Source organism: Copadichromis virginalis, linkage group LG3 (assembly GCF_057382275.1).
Source record: "Copadichromis virginalis isolate Kocher_CV1m ecotype Utaka linkage group LG3, C_Virginalis_male_GT1.1, whole genome shotgun sequence".
Classification (NCBI taxonomy): Eukaryota; Metazoa; Chordata; class Actinopteri; order Cichliformes; family Cichlidae; genus Copadichromis; species Copadichromis virginalis.
This window is the reverse complement of record NC_140620.1, coordinates 47436830-47455072: the sequence shown is the minus strand read 5'-3', so window position 1 is coordinate 47455072 and position 18243 is coordinate 47436830. Positions and strand designations below refer to the sequence as shown.

The 18243-nt window shown below is 41.0% G+C and overlaps 1 protein-coding gene across 35 annotated transcripts in view; it reads right to left on the bottom strand.

The window, feature by feature from the left end:
• Window positions 1-1103: 1103 nt before the first annotated feature.
• ptprda (protein tyrosine phosphatase receptor type Da) overlaps window positions 1104-18243 on the bottom strand; it is a 426095-nt gene continuing 408955 nt past the window's right edge. For all 35 annotated transcript variants that reach the window (XM_085451392.1, XM_085451404.1, XM_085451395.1 and 32 more), the window contains 10 exons: window positions 17465-17640; window positions 15692-15811; window positions 15037-15191; window positions 8308-8593; window positions 7183-7361; window positions 6929-7055; window positions 6296-6421; window positions 5198-5352; window positions 4837-4972; window positions 1104-4434 (listed from right to left, as the gene is read on the bottom strand). In XM_085451392.1, coding sequence (XP_085307518.1) covers window positions 4366-4434; window positions 4837-4972; window positions 5198-5352; window positions 6296-6421; window positions 6929-7055; window positions 7183-7361; window positions 8308-8593; window positions 15037-15191; window positions 15692-15811; window positions 17465-17640 — 1529 coding nt within the window. In that variant the 3' untranslated portion in view covers window positions 1104-4365. The remainder of the gene's footprint in view (window positions 4435-4836; window positions 4973-5197; window positions 5353-6295; window positions 6422-6928; window positions 7056-7182; window positions 7362-8307; window positions 8594-15036; window positions 15192-15691; window positions 15812-17464; window positions 17641-18243) is intronic.

Below are 18243 nucleotides of genomic sequence, written 5' to 3'. Positions count from 1 at the left end.
AAGATTGTTGCACAGGAGGAAACATGTCACCAAACAACTGGTAGGTCTAAATTGGTTCGACTGCATTCATTCTCCGACAGATTGGTGAAGGTTTGCAACTAATTGCTCTGTACTTACAAGCTTATTGCACACAGTAAGCGTAATTTTGATTGTACCTTGTTTTCCCCAGTGTGACTGCAGCATTAGGTAGCCAGGGTCTCATACATCACCAATCTAAAATAGCAATCTTGTCTCTCCTCTGCTCACCGTTTCACCACGTGTGCCACCTTTGCTCCCACTCCTCTCCGTGTGTCACAGTGAAACAAACACACACAGAGCAGAGATGCTTCGTTTAGCTTTTGTACACAAGCCACTGTGGAGCTTTTGATGTATCCCATGACTTGCTTGATCTATCAGAACAGCACTCTGTATGTACTATGGGACTTGCAGATTTTCAGAATAGCGAAACATACACCTGGATAGTGTGGACCAGTGTGGATCTCCCTCTATGCAAGCAAGGAGCAGAAGGATGAAGCAAGGATTAATTTGTATTTTCATGGATATATGGACGCTAAATGAGCCAAAGGTAAAAACCATTTGAACATTTAAAGGGATTATAACCTAATAAGAAAAAACCCTAGTAAATATGTAAATTTGATGAAGAGGAAAGTGTTTTTTAGACATTTAATCAATGCCATAATAGACTTTAAGTTCACAGACACTTAAACAATAGATTAAATGCATAAACTTGGAGCAAAAACCTCAACGTAGCAACAGGGAGCTGCATTTTTATTTAAATGACCGAATTGAGGTTTTAATTCTGAGTAATAGTACCATTCCACCATGTTACTAGGGTGAACAAAGTCTGCGTTAAAAAACAAAGCAGCTTCGAAAACATCGCACTTCATTCGTCAAAGGTTCCCCCGATGATTCATTGTGGCTGACATCAGTGACAGAAAAACCAGAGCGATGGAAATCTATTCAAATGTGGTGAGGCTCAATTTCCCCTTTCATGAGAGAACTGTGGATAATATGTTGGACCCAGACCAGTAGGGGGTAAAATAGCTTCATCAGTCTTTTCAAGTCAAAGTGAGGTGGAGGGAAACAAGTGAAACGCCGATGCATAACACTGACATTTTTTAATAGAATTCATTTATAACAAATGGAACTCGTGTCAGCAAAGAACTGGTTTTCGTACAGACTTCTTCCGCCACCAATGTAACCTAAGTAAGAAAATAAAAAGCACTCCTTTCATTCAGAGAAAGAAACATTTTACGCTAACAACTAATCAGAGGTAATTGTATGATCTTTTTAACAAGCCATTTTTTTCTTCTTTTTTTTTACAATTTCATTATTTAATTTTCAGTCTATGCATCCAGACGAGAGATAGATAGAGAGAGCAGAGAACACAACGTTTATTTCTGTTAATGACACTCCAAGCTTGAATGGCAAAGCCACGAGAACAGATGGTCGGGGGGGACAGATTGTTCTGAAGTCATCTGCTGGAGTAACCATGGCATCAGAATGGATGCTCTTTTTGCCACAAACTTTTTTTTTTGTCTTTTTCAAGAGTTGATACCATTTTGTGTTATTTACATACACACAAAGTGAACGTTTAAGGAGATTTTTTTTTCTTTTTATAGATGGGTTCAAGTAATATATTATTGGGTTTAGAATCAATAGGGCAGTGCATAGTACAAAGATAGAGAAAGTGCAAGTCTTCCTACCAGGCCAGCTTTGGCCGTTCTGCAACGTTTAACCATGCATATGAAAAACAAAAGAAAACAAATCGATAAAAAAAAGGGGGGGAAAAACACAACGTGTTCTGAGATTAACATAATGTAACATTAGCCACCATGAGGTTAAATAATAGCACTTTTATATCTCAAAACTATGACAAAAGTAATCAGTTAAGCAGACACAAATATAACACATAGCTGCTTCAGTTAACAAGGGAAAGAAAGCACCTGGAATGCACATCCACAAAGCCATCAGAGAGGGTACTGAGAAGTTATAGATGCTGCTCCACATGAAGACTGAAACATAACCCAGCTAAACCCCCTGTCTCGAACTGCTATGCCAGAAAAAAGAAAAGAAAAAGGGGGCTTGAAACACCGTTTAGGATTGTCAGGATAACATAAATGATGTTTTGTTTGCAGTTTGTATTTCTCTACATATAAAGTAAAAACCTAAGGCATGAAGAAGAAACGCTTCGGTGACGACCTGTGCACTTGGCTTTTATTTGGCCTGATCGTTTTTTATTTAAAATCTAAACAATGTTGGGAAATGTGACTGTAAATGGTAAAGAATCGGTTAACCTTAGGTTGGGCCTTAAGACATGATGGATATTATCCTGTTTAGTTCTGACACCAGTCTCATCCCTGTTTAAAACCTGTCTGGTAATTGTTCGCAATGTTGCCCGTTTTCTATAAAGGCCAGTAGGCCAGTATACATGTTTTCCTCTAATTCGCTAATTCGCTTCACAGCCACAATAAGGCCACTGAAAATGACACGTATGACCTTTGAAACGTTCTTATTTGCATATATATAATCTCATCATGTGACAAATGAATACTAAAGGTAAATAAACTGTACATTTACACTAAATGCCTCGATTACTCAAAGGATACATTGACATGTTAAATGAAACATTATAAAAACAGGCATAAATATAAGGCACTCTAAATGCAAAAAGAAAGAAATGTCCTTACCACCGAACGCTTCGAAGAACCACAACAAAGTGACGTCTTTGTACCTTGCCCTATTGCGTGGAACGTGAGTGCGGCTGCGCGACCCCTCTGTCTCTGAATACAAAGTGTACGAGAGCTCGGAAAAAAACACCGGGGCGTTCCCACTCCCACGCCTCGCTCGCGGGGGGAAACGACAATGTCAATGAGTGAACAACATATCCACGTAAAACCCCTATCTAAACACACACATATTTATTGCACAAGAAAAGATGCACTGAATCAGAATACAGTTTTGTCCTACTGATGTGCATTCCAGTGAAAAATCTCTTCATTTCCCCCACAGCACACAAACTCTCAATTTAAAAGATTTCATAGATGATCCATATTTCATTTACATTTTCACTCATAAATTATGTACTTTATCAATATATTTAGAATGTTATTTACTTTAATATATATATCTATAATATATATTTATATATCTCACATATTTGACAATCTATACCATATATTTATATAGTCGTGTATGTCATCGAATTCATCAGGTTCTCTCTTATCATTGGAACATGGAAGAACTAAGATAATCGGTAGCAGCAACTTCATACTTTGCTCATCCCTGTTGATTCCACAAAGCCCCAGTTTATCTCATGGGAGTAATTAAGTTACCATGTAGGTGATCATGGACAGAAAAAACAAAACCAACAGAGGAAAAGAATCAATTGTTTTAGAAAAAAAAACAACAGAAAAATCAAGACCAAAAAATAACTCTTTAACAAAGTTACATTTTGGTTGTGTGAATTCTGTTCTGTGCACTAAGTGCAACAAAATGCGCGGGGGTAAAAAGAAAAAGCAAAGAGACCCTCTGCAAAACAGCACATACTGTACGTTAGAACAGTTCTACAGCTTTGAGAAAAAAATAATGAACCTTTACGTAAATACATTTTATCACTTTTTCCCCAAGCGATAAATTTGTGTAAAAAAAGGAAATTCACACAGTTCAAAAAAAGCACATCAGCTGTATAATAAAGTACTAAAAAACTAAATCAATAATTTGTATTTATTTCATAGATCATTTACCCTCTTCCCCAAAATTTAGATGATGAACATTGTGACAGAAAACGGGGCTATTTATTCATTGTTACTTTAAGTCTGTCCTGCTCTTGTGGACCAAGCATTGTCTTCTTTTGTGATGGGTTGTCTGTGTGTACTTGATTGTGAAACAGATTTTTTTCTTCTTTACAATGTGCATTCAGTTTTTTTTCCCTCCCCCGCAATACTGTGTTCTTCCGATGCCTCTCGTAATGGTTCATAATCACTGATGCATTTCTGACGATGTCATTATTGTTCATTTACTTTTTTGTTGTGTTGGTTTCGTTCAGTTTTATGAGCCCCAAAATGAATCCTTGAAGCAAGAGAAAAGGTAATTCCGTGTAATGCTTCAACAGTCAGGATTCCCTCACTCTGAGTCAAGGCGAGGTTTTTATCGGGGTTGGGGAAATACTTGGTCCTCCTGGGAATCATTTTTTTTTTCTTTTTGTTTTTTGACAAGTCATGTCGCACATCCAACATGTAATGAGTTGTTAGCAAGGAGTTAAGGAGTACTTTCTCAAGCAGGACTTTATGGCTCAGAAGAGAGGCTCACTGGGTTTTCTTTTTCCAAAGGGCCCTCTGCTTTTATCTTCCAATACTGGGTCTTTTACGTTGCATAGTGATCAAAGCTTCCCAAGTACTCCAAGCCAGCTCTGTAGCAGAACTGGTATTGATCCTGGAAACAAAGAAGAAAAGATGGTTACATAGAATCATGTTCGCTACATTTTCCATTCCAGCCAACCAAGAAATTGTCTGTACTGTAGATACAATTCATTTTTTCCCAAAAATAAACACAAACTACATTCTCAAAGCTTGAAATTTGAAATGGAGAAGTGGAGAACTGGCAAAACTACTTTAATTCCACTACTAAATTAATCATAGTCGCTTTAGTTCATCTGTTTGGCTAAAGAGGCTGCTTGGAATCTATCCAGACCTTTCAGGCAATTGGAGCTAACTATCAAATTAGTAACATAGTAGCTAGTTACAGTCAAACACCTATAGTACAGTATGTAGGTTGGGCTTTTCCTAGAGTGTGAAAGTACACCAATAACAAAGGATGGGGTTGGAGACAGCTCACCTCTGTCTGCACCATAGCTGGTCTTTGCGTCCGTAACATTTTCACTGTCTGAAAGATGTCTACTACTCCCTCATATCTCATTCGTTCCAAGACGATGCTGAGGGTGATGAAAACTCCGGTTCTACCGACGCCCGCGCTGTGGAAAAGAGATCAAGATGGCAAAGAGGTCAATGCTCCTGGCCAGAACCTTAATGAACTTACAAGTAGTGTTTTTTTTTTCTCCCTGAATGGAAATTGCTAATTTCATCATAATTTATCCCCTAATGTGAATATGTTCTTGCATGTTTTTCTTTTTTTTTTTACATTTTATTTGCCTTCTGAAAAGACAAAGATGGTTTGGTGCATTATCCTGGTCACTTACCTACAGTGGACCGAGATAGGGCCATCTTGGCCGAACTGCTCTTTTGTTTTATGTACTTGGCCGATGAAATCAATGAACCCCTCTCCTGATTTTGGCACTCCTTGTTCAGGCCAGTCTGTGAACTGAAACTGCCTTACTGTCCGTGACTGGCCATCCTGCGAGAGAAATAATGTAGAAAAACGGTCATGACAATGAGAATTGAAGCTAGGAATGTAGCTGAAGGTATTTTGCAGGTAGCCCAGTTCATTCCATGATCGTTACAGTGCAATCGTGAAATCTTGAAGAAAGGCGGTTGCGCAGATGCCAAGAGTAAAGCATCAGAGAAAACGTTTTGTTATTAAACAAGACTGTAATTTTACCTGAATGTATTTAACATGAACACTAAAGATGCTAATTCCTTTGATGTGCTACCCTTGACAGGGTGCTTGGAGAATCGACTTTGAGGATGTGCATTACTTAAGTGATGTTGTATCCCCTTGATAAGGAAAGCAATCCCATTGACGAGACAGTGTAACATACTCTGCAAAGAAGGGAGTCTGTGCCATTTATCTGTGTAAGCCTTTGATGGAATTAAAAACTCTGGCAGCTCAGTGCTGCCGGCACCACATTTGTTTTTTTTTAAACACATTGACATGTGTCATAATTTCCATATATTTATATTTCTTCACATGTTACACTTAAGGCCATAATGGTGTTGTAAACAAATATTTGATACAATGGCAAAATTGGAGCAAATTACTGCTGCTGCAGAAAAAAAATCGAGTTAATTACAGTTCATCATCCAGCGTGTTCAACCCCATTAGTCAAATCTCCTTTCTTGGTAAATAAAATCATGTGATTAACAAATGGCATTATGGGATTTGAGACATTAAAATAACCTATTGTGTGCTCGAACGCTCACTTGGTTCTTTCTAAATTGTCTACACCTGCACCTCTCTGTAATCCACTCAGTGTCCTCCATGACCCTTGGGTAGGTCACAACCCAGACGTGGAGAAACAATAGCACTAGTCTAAACTGTAAACAGCACTGATCTGTAGCAATACATTCCCACAACCTTTGATCTTTAAACCATGTTTTATGAAACAGTGTCTGCTTACCCTGGCATCAGTCACTTTGAACTCTCTCAGGATATACTGGGGCATGTTATACTCGGCCATGGGGTCCACCACAAAGTACTGGTATCTGGCCGACCTTTCTGCTGGCCAGTACTGGTGGCACTTTTCCTGTGGGAAGTGAAAAATAGAATACCACAGTGAGCCACAACATTCTCTTCACAGACTAGCTTCATTGTGTTCGTTCCCAGAAATGTCTGTCTTTCAATTCACACTGTATCTGCTCTTTCAAAGCTTTTCTTCCCAGTTCCTGAATCTAAGTATAGCTGTTTTCACACATGCACTGCAGCCCTGAACTTTTTCTAGACTTCTTTAACCCGGCGGAGCTGCACGTGAGGACAAGATGCAGTCGGACCAGAAAATAACCTGTCTTTAACCTGCCGTCTCCCTAGCACCAAGTCTATATAATGTCTGTTTGTGTCAATATGAGAATGGCACAGGTAACAGCTGGGTCAGCACTGCTTGCCCCTACGTCTCAGCTGCTACGTTCTCTAAACTTAAACCAAACAGAGTATTTCCTAGAGGAAAGCACTGCTAAAGTGGACTATACAGCTTATTGTATTTCATTTCTTTCAAAGATTGCCAGAAGAAAAGAATAGCAAAACAGTGTTTCCGTACCCTGCCCATTTCTCTAAGCTTGGTTAGCATTACAACAATAGTAGAGTTATGCTCCCAGAGCATCCTCCAAAAGTCCTCCGTGGTCTCTGCCAGTGGTCCCTGTGTTGCAATGTAGGCTTTCTGTTGCCTGCGGAAATGAATCACATGACAAAGGGGGGAAATAATCAACGTGGACGCATATCTGAATGTTACACGGAACTACGTTTGCACTGACGTGAAGCCTTGTGTTGATTCACTTTCATTTTAGCGCTTACCTGTACCCATCAATGAAACTGGCATTGATGTAGTCAGAGCCCTCAACTCCTCGAATGGGCTGTAGACACACTCGTGTGGACTCGTATGGCATTATGTTAACAAGGCGGTTCTTGAACTTGTTGCAGGGGAGATTGGCACTGATGAATCGTGATGTATGGGCTTTAGTGTTAGCTAAACGCTGCAGGGGAAAAAAGGAGGAAAAAAAAGAGATACCCTTGAGTGTATTGGTATCAGGTAAGAACAATGGCATTCAGATGTTTCTGTATTTCCCCGGTGACAGATTGTGTTTGACAACAAAGGAATGTTGCGAGCGATAAAGATCTGAGCAGTCTAGCGAATTGCACACCTTGAAAGCGGTGAAAAAGAATCAAAAGTATAATATGCTGCACACAGCTGGGTCATGTAACCATAAAGTATGGAAATGGCATCAAAGTGATTATTATCACAGCTTGCCCTTTGCCCATGTTATGATGAAAAGACAGGGAAATGGATACACCAGGAAGATTTAAGTAGTCAGAAGAGCAGTGTAATCTGACCTGTTTACAATCTCTTGGTTGAATCAGCATCCATCAAAGAGAATGAAAGTAGGCGCGTGACAAGCAAGGCAATAGCATATATACAGCAACGCTGGTGGAGCCTTTCATTGTAAATGCAGAGTATATTGCTCAAGTTCTTCTGGCAACTGCTCTGTGGTGGGGAAAACCTGTGTTTGCTGTTTTCATGTAAACCAAGACCCCTGTTTTTGAAGGAAATGGAGCTATGGAAGGGGGAGCCAGAAAGGGGGGAAATTTATCCTATGTCATGTTACACAAGTGAGTCAACTAACTGGAATAGAGAGGAAACCACAGGCCCCTTGCTGTCTAGTGGGGCCTAATAGTGGCTGGAAAATAGTTTGGGAGTTGTATTGAGAATGGGAAAAAAATTACAATGACTCCTTGGTGTGAAGTGGGGTACGGGATGCCAGTGGGGTGCAGGTAAATTCTAAATACTTTCAAATAACTTCATCAGGTGTGGTTTGAAAATGTAATATACGATAAAACCGTCTTTAGCATTATTTCTCTTAATCAGCCCTTGACCCAAGCCGTTTTGCTCAGTGCTTATCCTTTGGTAAAGAGTTAAGATACCTTGAACTCAAGTTCCATGCCGGTGACATTCTCTCCACCCTCTATCTGGGTCAGTTTCTGGATGTAGGCGTATAGGTTTCTGGCGGGCACTTCGGTGGTGCCGCAGTTGACGGCCTCCTGGAGCGCGTCATGTATGAAGACATACTGGTCCTCTGTCTGCACCATGTAGTTGCGCTGGGCACGCATTAGCGTGACGTGCCCGTAGATATCCACGGTCTTCTCGTGCTTGATACGTTCAAGCATGGCATCAATCACGATGAAGCAACCTGTGCGTCCCACGCCGGCACTGGAGCCACAAAGGAGACAGAGATGGAAGGATGGAAGATGGTTATTCATTTATGAAATAAGGCTTTAGACTTTATTCAGATGAGTTTTATGGCAAACTCCCACCAGGGTCTATAACGTCATGTTTTTATGACTTATATCATGCTGATGTTGGCATCACAAGCTTTTTATAAAACCGGGATAAAGCCACCATGACATCACCCACTGGTCTGCGGACTGGTTTTGAAACCTAGAAACATTTTGGCTGTCACCAGTTAGTTGTTAGAAACCATATGCCACGAGTCATGGGTTGATATGACTGACACACTCATTAGTGACACAAGCGCCTTGTCAATTACAAGATCTCCCCACCGCTAAATTATACTCTGGCTCATCACTTTTGAGACCAAATGTTTTTAAGCTAACATCATGCAGTACTAAATGACACTTGAAACCAGAAACTGAGACCACAATTTCATCAAGCGCTTACAAAGTTATTAAGCTGACTGATATTGTTTTTTTTAGCCCGATATTGGCCGATACTTTTTTTGTTTTAGTAGTTATTTATTTGTTTGTTTATGCTCTGCTAAGATCGCCTAGTCGTTGTGTCTGTGGCGTTCCAAAAACAAGCGCTGCCAAGTAAGAAATTGCATAGTGCCCTCTGGTGGAAAAACTGTGCAATGTCAACACTCATATTACGTTAGAGGAGTGTTTTTCTCCATGTCTACTTTAGTTTAGTTTTACTTAGTTAGCCTAGTTTTCATTTATCGGCTGTTATAAATGTCGATATTGACAGATTAGAAAATAGCTATTATTGGCTGGTAACACCAACTTGCTGAGTATTAAAGTGAGAAGCCAGGTGAATTTTTATCTAATGAGGCATTTGCAACTGGATTTAGAAAGAATGCAGGTTTAAGTCATTTTGATCTGCATCAGCCCAGTGGAAGGAGAAGTGTCTTGTCCAAACAAGGACAGGGAGCTTGAATAAGTTCCCTTCTTCCGGTGATGAGGCCAAAAGGTAAACTCTCTTTGCCAAGTTTTCCACTGTAGGATGGACCATTTGGCTTGGAGTGTAATTAAATCTGAAGTGGCACTATGTGGAGAAGAGGGCCCGGTACTCACAGCCTTGAGCGAGCTCAACACTGGCTTTGCAATCCAGTCCTCCTTTGGACCCCACCTGCACTCTTCAACCTATCGGGACTAATAACTTACGCAACATCAACATTTAACCTTCATCTCGCAAATGAGAAAAGTGCCACTAGAACAAATGTGAACACAAATGTGGCTCCGGAGTCGCAAATTTGAGGTGAACATTTTTTATTAATGTGCCGGGCAACTTCTGAGAAGTGCAGCTGACTACAATTAATGCCATTAGATTAGTACTGTGCACCTAAATGGAATAAGAGCTTTAGAAGAGGCACTGAAAGCCAGGTCTCCTCATTAAGATTCACACAGGTACATTTGTGCATTAGTGAGCAAAATGCACACGTGGAAAAAAAGACATCCTGCCAAAAACAAAAATGTTTTACTGTTTCACTTTGACCTCTCCTTGCAGGCCAGCTTGAGACACGCTCTATAGATGTAGCGCGTTGGCAGTCTGCTGACGAATGCTCACCCCTGCACATTACATGTTTTAATATTGCATGGTTCAGCACAAAGATGTTTTCTGATGACAATTTATTTACCGCGGGGCGACGGGGTGGTGTTAAATCTTGTTTGTTAACTCTCCTCCCACCTCCCGCAAAGCTCGGCATTGACGAGACAAGTCCTTGCACTTGGCACTCCAAAGTAAATAGGTTATTCAATTCATTAAGCTGACATGCCTACGAGGTGTGAACCATGCTCTTGTGCCTCCTCCTGATGAAGCATTTGTTTTTCATTTGCTCTGAGGAACAGAGAAAGGCTTGAGAAGGAAAACTCAAGAGGGAGTAAAGTCAGTCCCCGGGGGCCAAGTCTGGTTAATGTGCCATGCTGCACTGGAACTGTGCTGCAAATGGAATAAAGACACGTATGGGAGTCATTGGCTTTAACAAATGATCTGATGATCACTTTCAAAATGGCTGACATTGGCTGAATGAGACTGAACTTTTTATTTCTTTCCTGACAAAACTCTTCACACCTTTAGGGCGGAAGGGAAAAAGAGTCAGTATGAGTGAGTGAGAGAGAGAATTGGGCTGCAAAGAAATGTGAAATGTGTCTCAGGGTTATTTAAAGAATGAATCACTTCCAGGTCTGAGAACACCTCAGCTCCTGGCTGTGGGATATAGAAACAAGTCGAGATTTTTCCCTCTACCCCAGCTGTTTCCAATCTGAAGGCATTTTACAGTGCAGACTTGAATGTGGGAGAGTGATGACCTGCAAGAGAGTAAGTGACAGAGTGACAGCAGAGAGCTAGAGAGAAGGAGACGGAGGACGACGGGGAGCGCAAGGGCGATGAGAGCGAAGGCAGACTTGTTTTAGCTAGAGATTCTCCTCGTTTGTCTCATAAGCATCTGGGATTGCTATTAATTAAAAAAACAAGCAATGCTAGGAAAGTGTAATATTTCTTTATTGACAGGTGTGTGTGTGTGTGTATTCAGGGTGGGGTGAGACGGTGCAGAAAGCTGTCGGTACATTTGGCAGTTGAAGGAGAGCTGGCGTACTGACTGCACTAATGACCTGACACTGCCTTTTCAACCAGTCAAAACCAGCTGCTCTGGACGTCGATACACATTAAGTGTCAGACTAATATGCTTTCCAGGAGTTTAGGGAATAAGGGACGGGAAAGAAAGTTCAGCGTGAAATACAGCTGCAACGAGTCCTGTGAAGATAAAGCGTGAGCAGCAGTGAAAGCAATTACATATGTATTGTTAAAAAATCTCTGGCTGTCAGCTAACCTGTCACCGTTCTGCTACTCTGCCTATAAAACATGCACACATAAAGCGCAGCTCACCAGGACCGCTGCACTGCTGTTAATGGGGTCGATAATCATTTCAGTCGCGTGCGTGCGCGAATACTTGGAAATGTGGAAAGTAAATCAAAAAGAAAAAGAAAACGCGTTGCTTACTTGGGGAGTATGGAAGGTTGGTCTTTTAAACCCAACCCACTGGCTAGTGTTGACTGTCCATTGGCTTGGCTATAATCCAAACCATTTGTATAACTGTACTGGAATCACTGGGAGACTCAGCTATAGCTTGAAGGAAAAGAGAGGACAAAGAAGCAACGTAGCTTAACCTAACAGCACCACTGACATTTCATTATCTCTTCAGTCTTTAACACTGGCTTCTCTATCATCAAAGAATTACTAGCTTTAAAAACCAGTACTGGTATTAGAGTATGACTCCGACCAGATGTGGTGTGGAGGAAAAGCACTGCCACACTGAGCGTTATAAGTCTCTGACCACGTGAATGCCACTGGGTGCAGTTAGGTGTGGACTGTTTTGTTTTCGCCACGCCCTGCAGCTGTAACACCTCGTCACAACTGCACAGACTGTGGTCACCACTAGTAAGCAACGCTGACAAAGTTGGTTGCCTGGTTTTTTACTATGAAAACTAGAAGCTTTTCAAGGCAAGCCTCAGACTTGTGCTCGATACAGCAATTGCAGTTTGTTATATGGCCACTTGAGGCTTGCCCTAAAAATCAGCCATTTATTATTGACCCCACAGATGTTGTAAAACATGGATGTAGCCACTAAGCGACCTCTGCAAACAGTATCCTTCTGATTTGATGGCCTCATTCATTCCATTTGGGTCATACTGAATCAAAAATAAAGTCTGTTTGGCAAATCTTGGTCATACCATGTTTCAAAATAGGGGAATTGGCTGTGGTATGTAAAAGCACCCTCATTGGCTAACGACTTGTCAATCACAAGCCATTAAGCAATAAGTGTGTTGTTTCACAGACAGACCCAACATCACTTATCACATCTGGGGGGTTTTGCAACAAAGATGGCGGTGGAACAACTCAAGGCTTCAAAACTGGAAAGCAGTGGGAGACTTCATGGTAGCTATGTCCACCTTTTAAACTTCTGAAATTACTTTAAAATTAGTTTGAATATATATACAGTTGCTTATTTATATAAATTACTATGAAATTTATAAAAATTAATCTGTCCATTGAACTTTTTTTGTGATTTTCTCCCTTCTATGGAGCTAAAAGAGGCCACCCAAACACATGAAATATCAATGGAAAGCCCAGGATGTTCTCTATTTAGGACATCAAGACTTTGTGTGGTAGCTCAAATAAGTCAAAAGATACAGACCATAAACAAATGTCCATTACAAAGGACATAAATGAATAGGCTGGTCCTCAGGAGGATATTTATATCACACATTGGCCTTAAAATTTTGCATATGAGCGGGTAGCATTAGCGATTTATAGCCAACAGCCTGTGTTGTTTCCGGTTTTTGAATAAAGCTTTCTTGGAAATGCATCACTTTCTCTTGTATTTTGATTAGAGTGAAGTTTTAAGATTGGATGGACCCCATGGGGTTCTCTGGTTTTTGGGTGGGCCGCAGTACTCTGACACATGGTAAAAAAAAAGAGGATTGAAATGGTTTGGCTGTTACTTGTAACTGTGAGTTGTTCTTACAGTTTTCCTTCTGAGTCACTGGGAGAGGCCAGAGATCACTGTGACATTTAATCATGTCCTTTTGACCTCTTCTGAAACCTCACAATGCCTGACTAGCCCTTTAGCTACAAGAGCAAAACAGCCCCTGACCTGTGGGTTACTGAAAACAGCAGGACCTAGGAAAGCAAGAGGCACGCTATAATGTCCCCGGAAGAAAATTCCTCTAGTCTTACCTTTTGACAAGTGTTCACTTGGCAGTGGAAAACAGATGAATGTATTTTGATTGATACTCTTAAATACTCCTGCGGGGGACGCATTAGCCACCCACTAAACCCATATTAATGATGTTTCATAAGCAAGCGCGACAAAAAAAAAGTGCTCCCTGTAGTGGACATTTCTTAGCCTAACTGCTTTATACAACAGAGGTATAGCTTACGAGCATGAATGCATTTCGCAGCGTCTGTATGGATTCATCTAGAATCCGAGAATGTGAGCGACAGGAGGAGAGAGAAACGTGCTTCTAATTAGCGACTCGTGAGGGAGGAAATCCTGTGCAGTTGATTTTTAAAAGTTCTAAACCCTCTCATTTAAGCTCCTATTCATTCCCTTACACAAAAATAAATAAAAAAAAATCAAAAGACCTTGATTGCTTGTTTTTTATGCCTTTATGGTCTTTACATAAGGCGCCTGAGCACATGCAAGCTGATTTTTTTTTTGGGTGCACCAACTAATCAGTCGACTGCTCCGTAGACTGCACCACGCTGTCAGATGTGGATTTTTTTTTTTTTTTTTGGCCTCTTTTCATGTGCGTAAACAGCTTCAGGAAAACAAAAACCTGCACAAACTAAAGGAGAAAATATATATATTTTTTAAGTATATCTGCTAAACTGCTTTTTTTCTTTTTTAGTGAGTGAAAAAATGTATTGGAAGTAAGTAAATATAAAAGATAGCTCTATTTAAAACTGTAAAACAGAAAGTTAGCTTTATAGGATTTGAAGCTGGGGCATGACTGTATCTGATAGGGTGCCAGAGGAATTAAAAACTCCCATCTGCACAGTGACATTAATTCCTGCATTCTGCTTCACTGTAAAAAAAAAGAAAAAAGTCAGGGTTTTCAATTGGAAGCGATTCGCCAACTAGCACTAATTAACTTCAGCATGTGGTAATTCTAATTCTTCAGTAATCCCCCTACCCTTTTTGTCGCTTTCTGACAAAAGTTTGTATCTGTTACACTCGCTATCGCTGCTTCTTAATTTCGACTCCCCCCCTCCTCCTTCTGTCACTTTTCTTTTTCTTCTTCTGTGCAGCGCCTCTGATGACTTCCTGAGTTAAGGGAAGCCAGAAGTCTGTGTTATAGCTTTGTGCTCTCTGCTGGGAGTCTGGCCTCTTATGTCGCCGAGGGAAGTGAAGTTGGCATGAAAGTTATTTGTTTCAGATGCAATAACCCAGGGGATGAGCCAAGGACTTGTGGGCTGCAGATGCGCGACATGTTAGTGGTGTAGTGAGGAAGACGACAGGTCTGCGTGTAGCTTTGTGTCACCGCGTGGGAGGAGATGTTTAAGTTTGCTGAGGGCAATGACACCAGTACACTTTGTTCTGCGATGTTGAAAACACCTTCTGATTTAAAGTGCTTTCTGTGAAAGCTGGTGGGCTGGATTATTTTCTTTATTTTTGGTTTTTCAGATGGGAGGAACAACAGTTTACATCCTATCAAACAGTCGTCCTTTCACTGATAGTTCATGTCTAATTTCTCTTTCAAGTGTTAGTCCAAAAAGAACTCAAACGTACACCTCTAAATAACCAAGAATATGTTGTGTTTTTGCCATATGTATTCATATATTCATTACAGCAAATGGAGAAAAGAAAATCAATTTCATGCTTCAGGATGTTTTTGCGAAGCCGTGTTGTTTTTTACCTGCAGTGTACCACCATGGGCCCTGCATCTGGAGGATTGCAGGCTTTCACCCGTCTCAGGAAGGCCAGGAATGGAGTGGGGTGCTCGGGTACCCCGTGGTCTGGCCAGGCCGTGAACTGGAACTGCCTCACCTCCCTCTTCTCACTGGAGCCATTCTGAATGTTAACACGGAGAAAAGCTCAGTGACCGAACACAGCTTACATCAAATGATTTGACCTGCAGATGCTGCGAGGTAGAGCTGCGCAATACTGCAAATCCTGGTATCGATCTGATACCAAGTAAAAATAGGGCCAGTATTGCAGACATCAATGTTAATAGCAATACTCATACTTTTAAGTTACAAAGGCAGCTTATGTAGAGCAGTGTGTCATGACATATGAGATGACACCTTTCAGCTTTTCATGTATTTTAAAACTGTGTTTTTTAGCCCTGGAATGTAAATGTGCCGGTCTCTAAAGCACTTTGGGTCAGCGTCTGTTGTTTAATTGTGTTATAGGCTATAAATAAAATAAGGAATTTAGAGGACAGAAACAAAGTATCGATCCTGTTACACTAGTATCGATCTGACACCAACATCGATGCTATATTTGCATAGATCTTCCCTCTACTGTGAGGTTTAAAGTGCTACTACACAGCATACAACAGAAATACTCACTTTAAAGAGTGCAAACGTCCTGACACAGTATGTGGCCAGCTCTACCGTGTCCAGCAGGGTCACTTGGATTAGACCGTATGTCTCTGTCCCTCTTGTAGGCCAGTACTGGTCACACTTTACCTGTAGTGGAGAGAAATATCGCATTAGGCGAGGAGTCAATAAAACCTTTATGTATTTGGTGTTTGTTCACAAAGCATGAAGGCTCTTTACAGCAATTCTCTGGATCTCAGTTACACACTCAGTACAAGTGCACCAAGTCAAATAAATGCCCAAATTCCCTTTATTCTTGCTGACTAGGTTTGATTTTCTAATCAATGAAATAGCTTGAGATATTTGTAGTGAACCAACAGGGCTATTAATTGTCCTGACGTACTCCATAATTACAAAGGTAAGCACGGTGTCCACTCATATTATCGTCTCAGCTTTATTGCTATTTGAGTGTACTCTTGTTTCACAGTAAACGGCCAATAAAACATTGCATTGCAATACTGCTTAGCTGACAAAGAGAAGAACTATTGGCTTTGGGGAAAGGAAAAGCTGGGTTCCAGTGCAACTGTTTTTCTTCAGATTGCCCCCTAGCACTGATGTGGTTTTCGGACACATGCTTCACCAACATATCCTGCTGTAGGATTCTCTGCCACTGATTAATATTACAATTGAACAGCACTCTGGAATAATCAGGTTTTTAACCAGCCGCTAATTCAATTTCCCAAGCATCTGTTATAACATTAACACAAAGCGCAATGAAGTGTCTGTGACACCGGGAGTAATGTAATGATTCATAATATTGTTTACTTGCAAATAGTCGAGCTTTAGATATGCAAAACATACAAAGGCAGCATGAGTGAATGATTTGACTGATTAATATGAAAGACGCGCACTTTTAGCAGCAACAAAAGAACAATATTTGCAACAAATGTCAAACAATATAGGCAGATTTGAGGGTGGGGGTGGTCTCCCAGCAAACAGCATAGTAATGTGCTTACATAGCACTGCTTCTATAGGCCAATGCAGACACCTGGGCTCTTATTTGCTTTGCAGATTGTGAGAATGCTCAGTGAAACCCGCTCTCTCGATTGAGTCCACACTCCTGTTAACACTAGACCGGGCTCTTAAAAAGAGGCATAGAAGTGTGAAGGTCAGTAGCTGATGGAGTCCAAGGAAGCTTTCATATGCTCAGTCGAATATGGCAAGACGTTTGGGGTAGGGGGAGGGGGGATAATAGCTTTTGACTGTGTCAACCTTAAAGAACTAGTGTGTACTGCGGGGAGATGTGGCTTTACAGTCTGTCTTTTTTTTTTTTTTACCACGGATTGTAATCCGGCGCCTTAAGCAGTATGAGGCCGATGAAGTAAGTCTGGATACTAATCAGTCAGGACTGTAAGACAAGAGTGTGTGTGGATCGAGGATATCAGTGGGTAACAGAATGCTGCTTGGCTGCTTCTTGTAGTGAATAAATACATAAAAACTGTCCCAGAGGAGACAGGACAGTGTCCCAATTAACATTATCCCTGCCAGTGATGAAATATTCCTGCAATCAGGGATTCCAGTGCATCAGTGGTTACAATCTAACAGTGAGCTGCTTCTTTTTATATATGTGGAGCTAAAATATTCTGGGAAGCCTTAAATGATTGATGATTCATGAGTCACTAGCAAAACAATTCTCTGGTGGGAAAAATGTTAAACGGTGTCACAAAAAAAGTTTATAGATGCTGATGAAAGAATATCGGCGAACTCTAGCACGGGCTTTAAAAATGATTCTTAAAGCTTTACCCTGGACCGCTCTTCTAGTTTGGTCATCATGACGATGGTGGCACTCCTCTGCTCCCAGAGCATCCTCCAGAAGTCCCCAAACGTCTCGGGTAAAGAACCCTGGGTGGCGATGTAGGCGTTCTGCTTCCTGTAGCCATCGATGTAGTTGGAATTAATGTAGTCGCTGCCAGGGATACCTGTACAAAAAGTTTACAGTGGGTGAAAATGGATTAAAATTTCAACTTTTGTTTTGTTTGTCAAGCTCGATGTGAGGCAGACCTTAAATGTCACACAACAGTGGCATTTGTGGCTAGGTAAATTGGTCCAGGCCTTTATTATCCCTACAGTTTATTGGAGGTAATTCTCCCCCACCGTGTGTTCGCACAATGCCACGTTATCGTCCGTGGGTCCCAAATTTATGCCAGTAAAGCCACTGTTGTTTTGTATTAAAAAAAAAAAAGCACAGCAGTCAGTTTTGGAACCAGTGTTACAGCCCAAAAGGATTTGTATTTGCTATCAACAACACATTTAAATCAACAGCTCCACCCCCTCACCCACCCCTCACCCCCATATGTGCAACTGAGTTACAGATAAAGCTCGGTCCCTAGAAGTCTATCACCTCACACGGAGAAAAACAAACCAACAAAAAACTCGCAAAACAATTTCCCCCCACCGCTCCTCACTCCTCCTTTCCTTTGCTTATATTAAATGAAAGGCACAGCAGCCTTTTCCAATCCAGGGGAAAGAGACAGAGCTGACAGCTAGTCAATGCTTTAGGACTGGCAGTTTAGGGGCTTCGT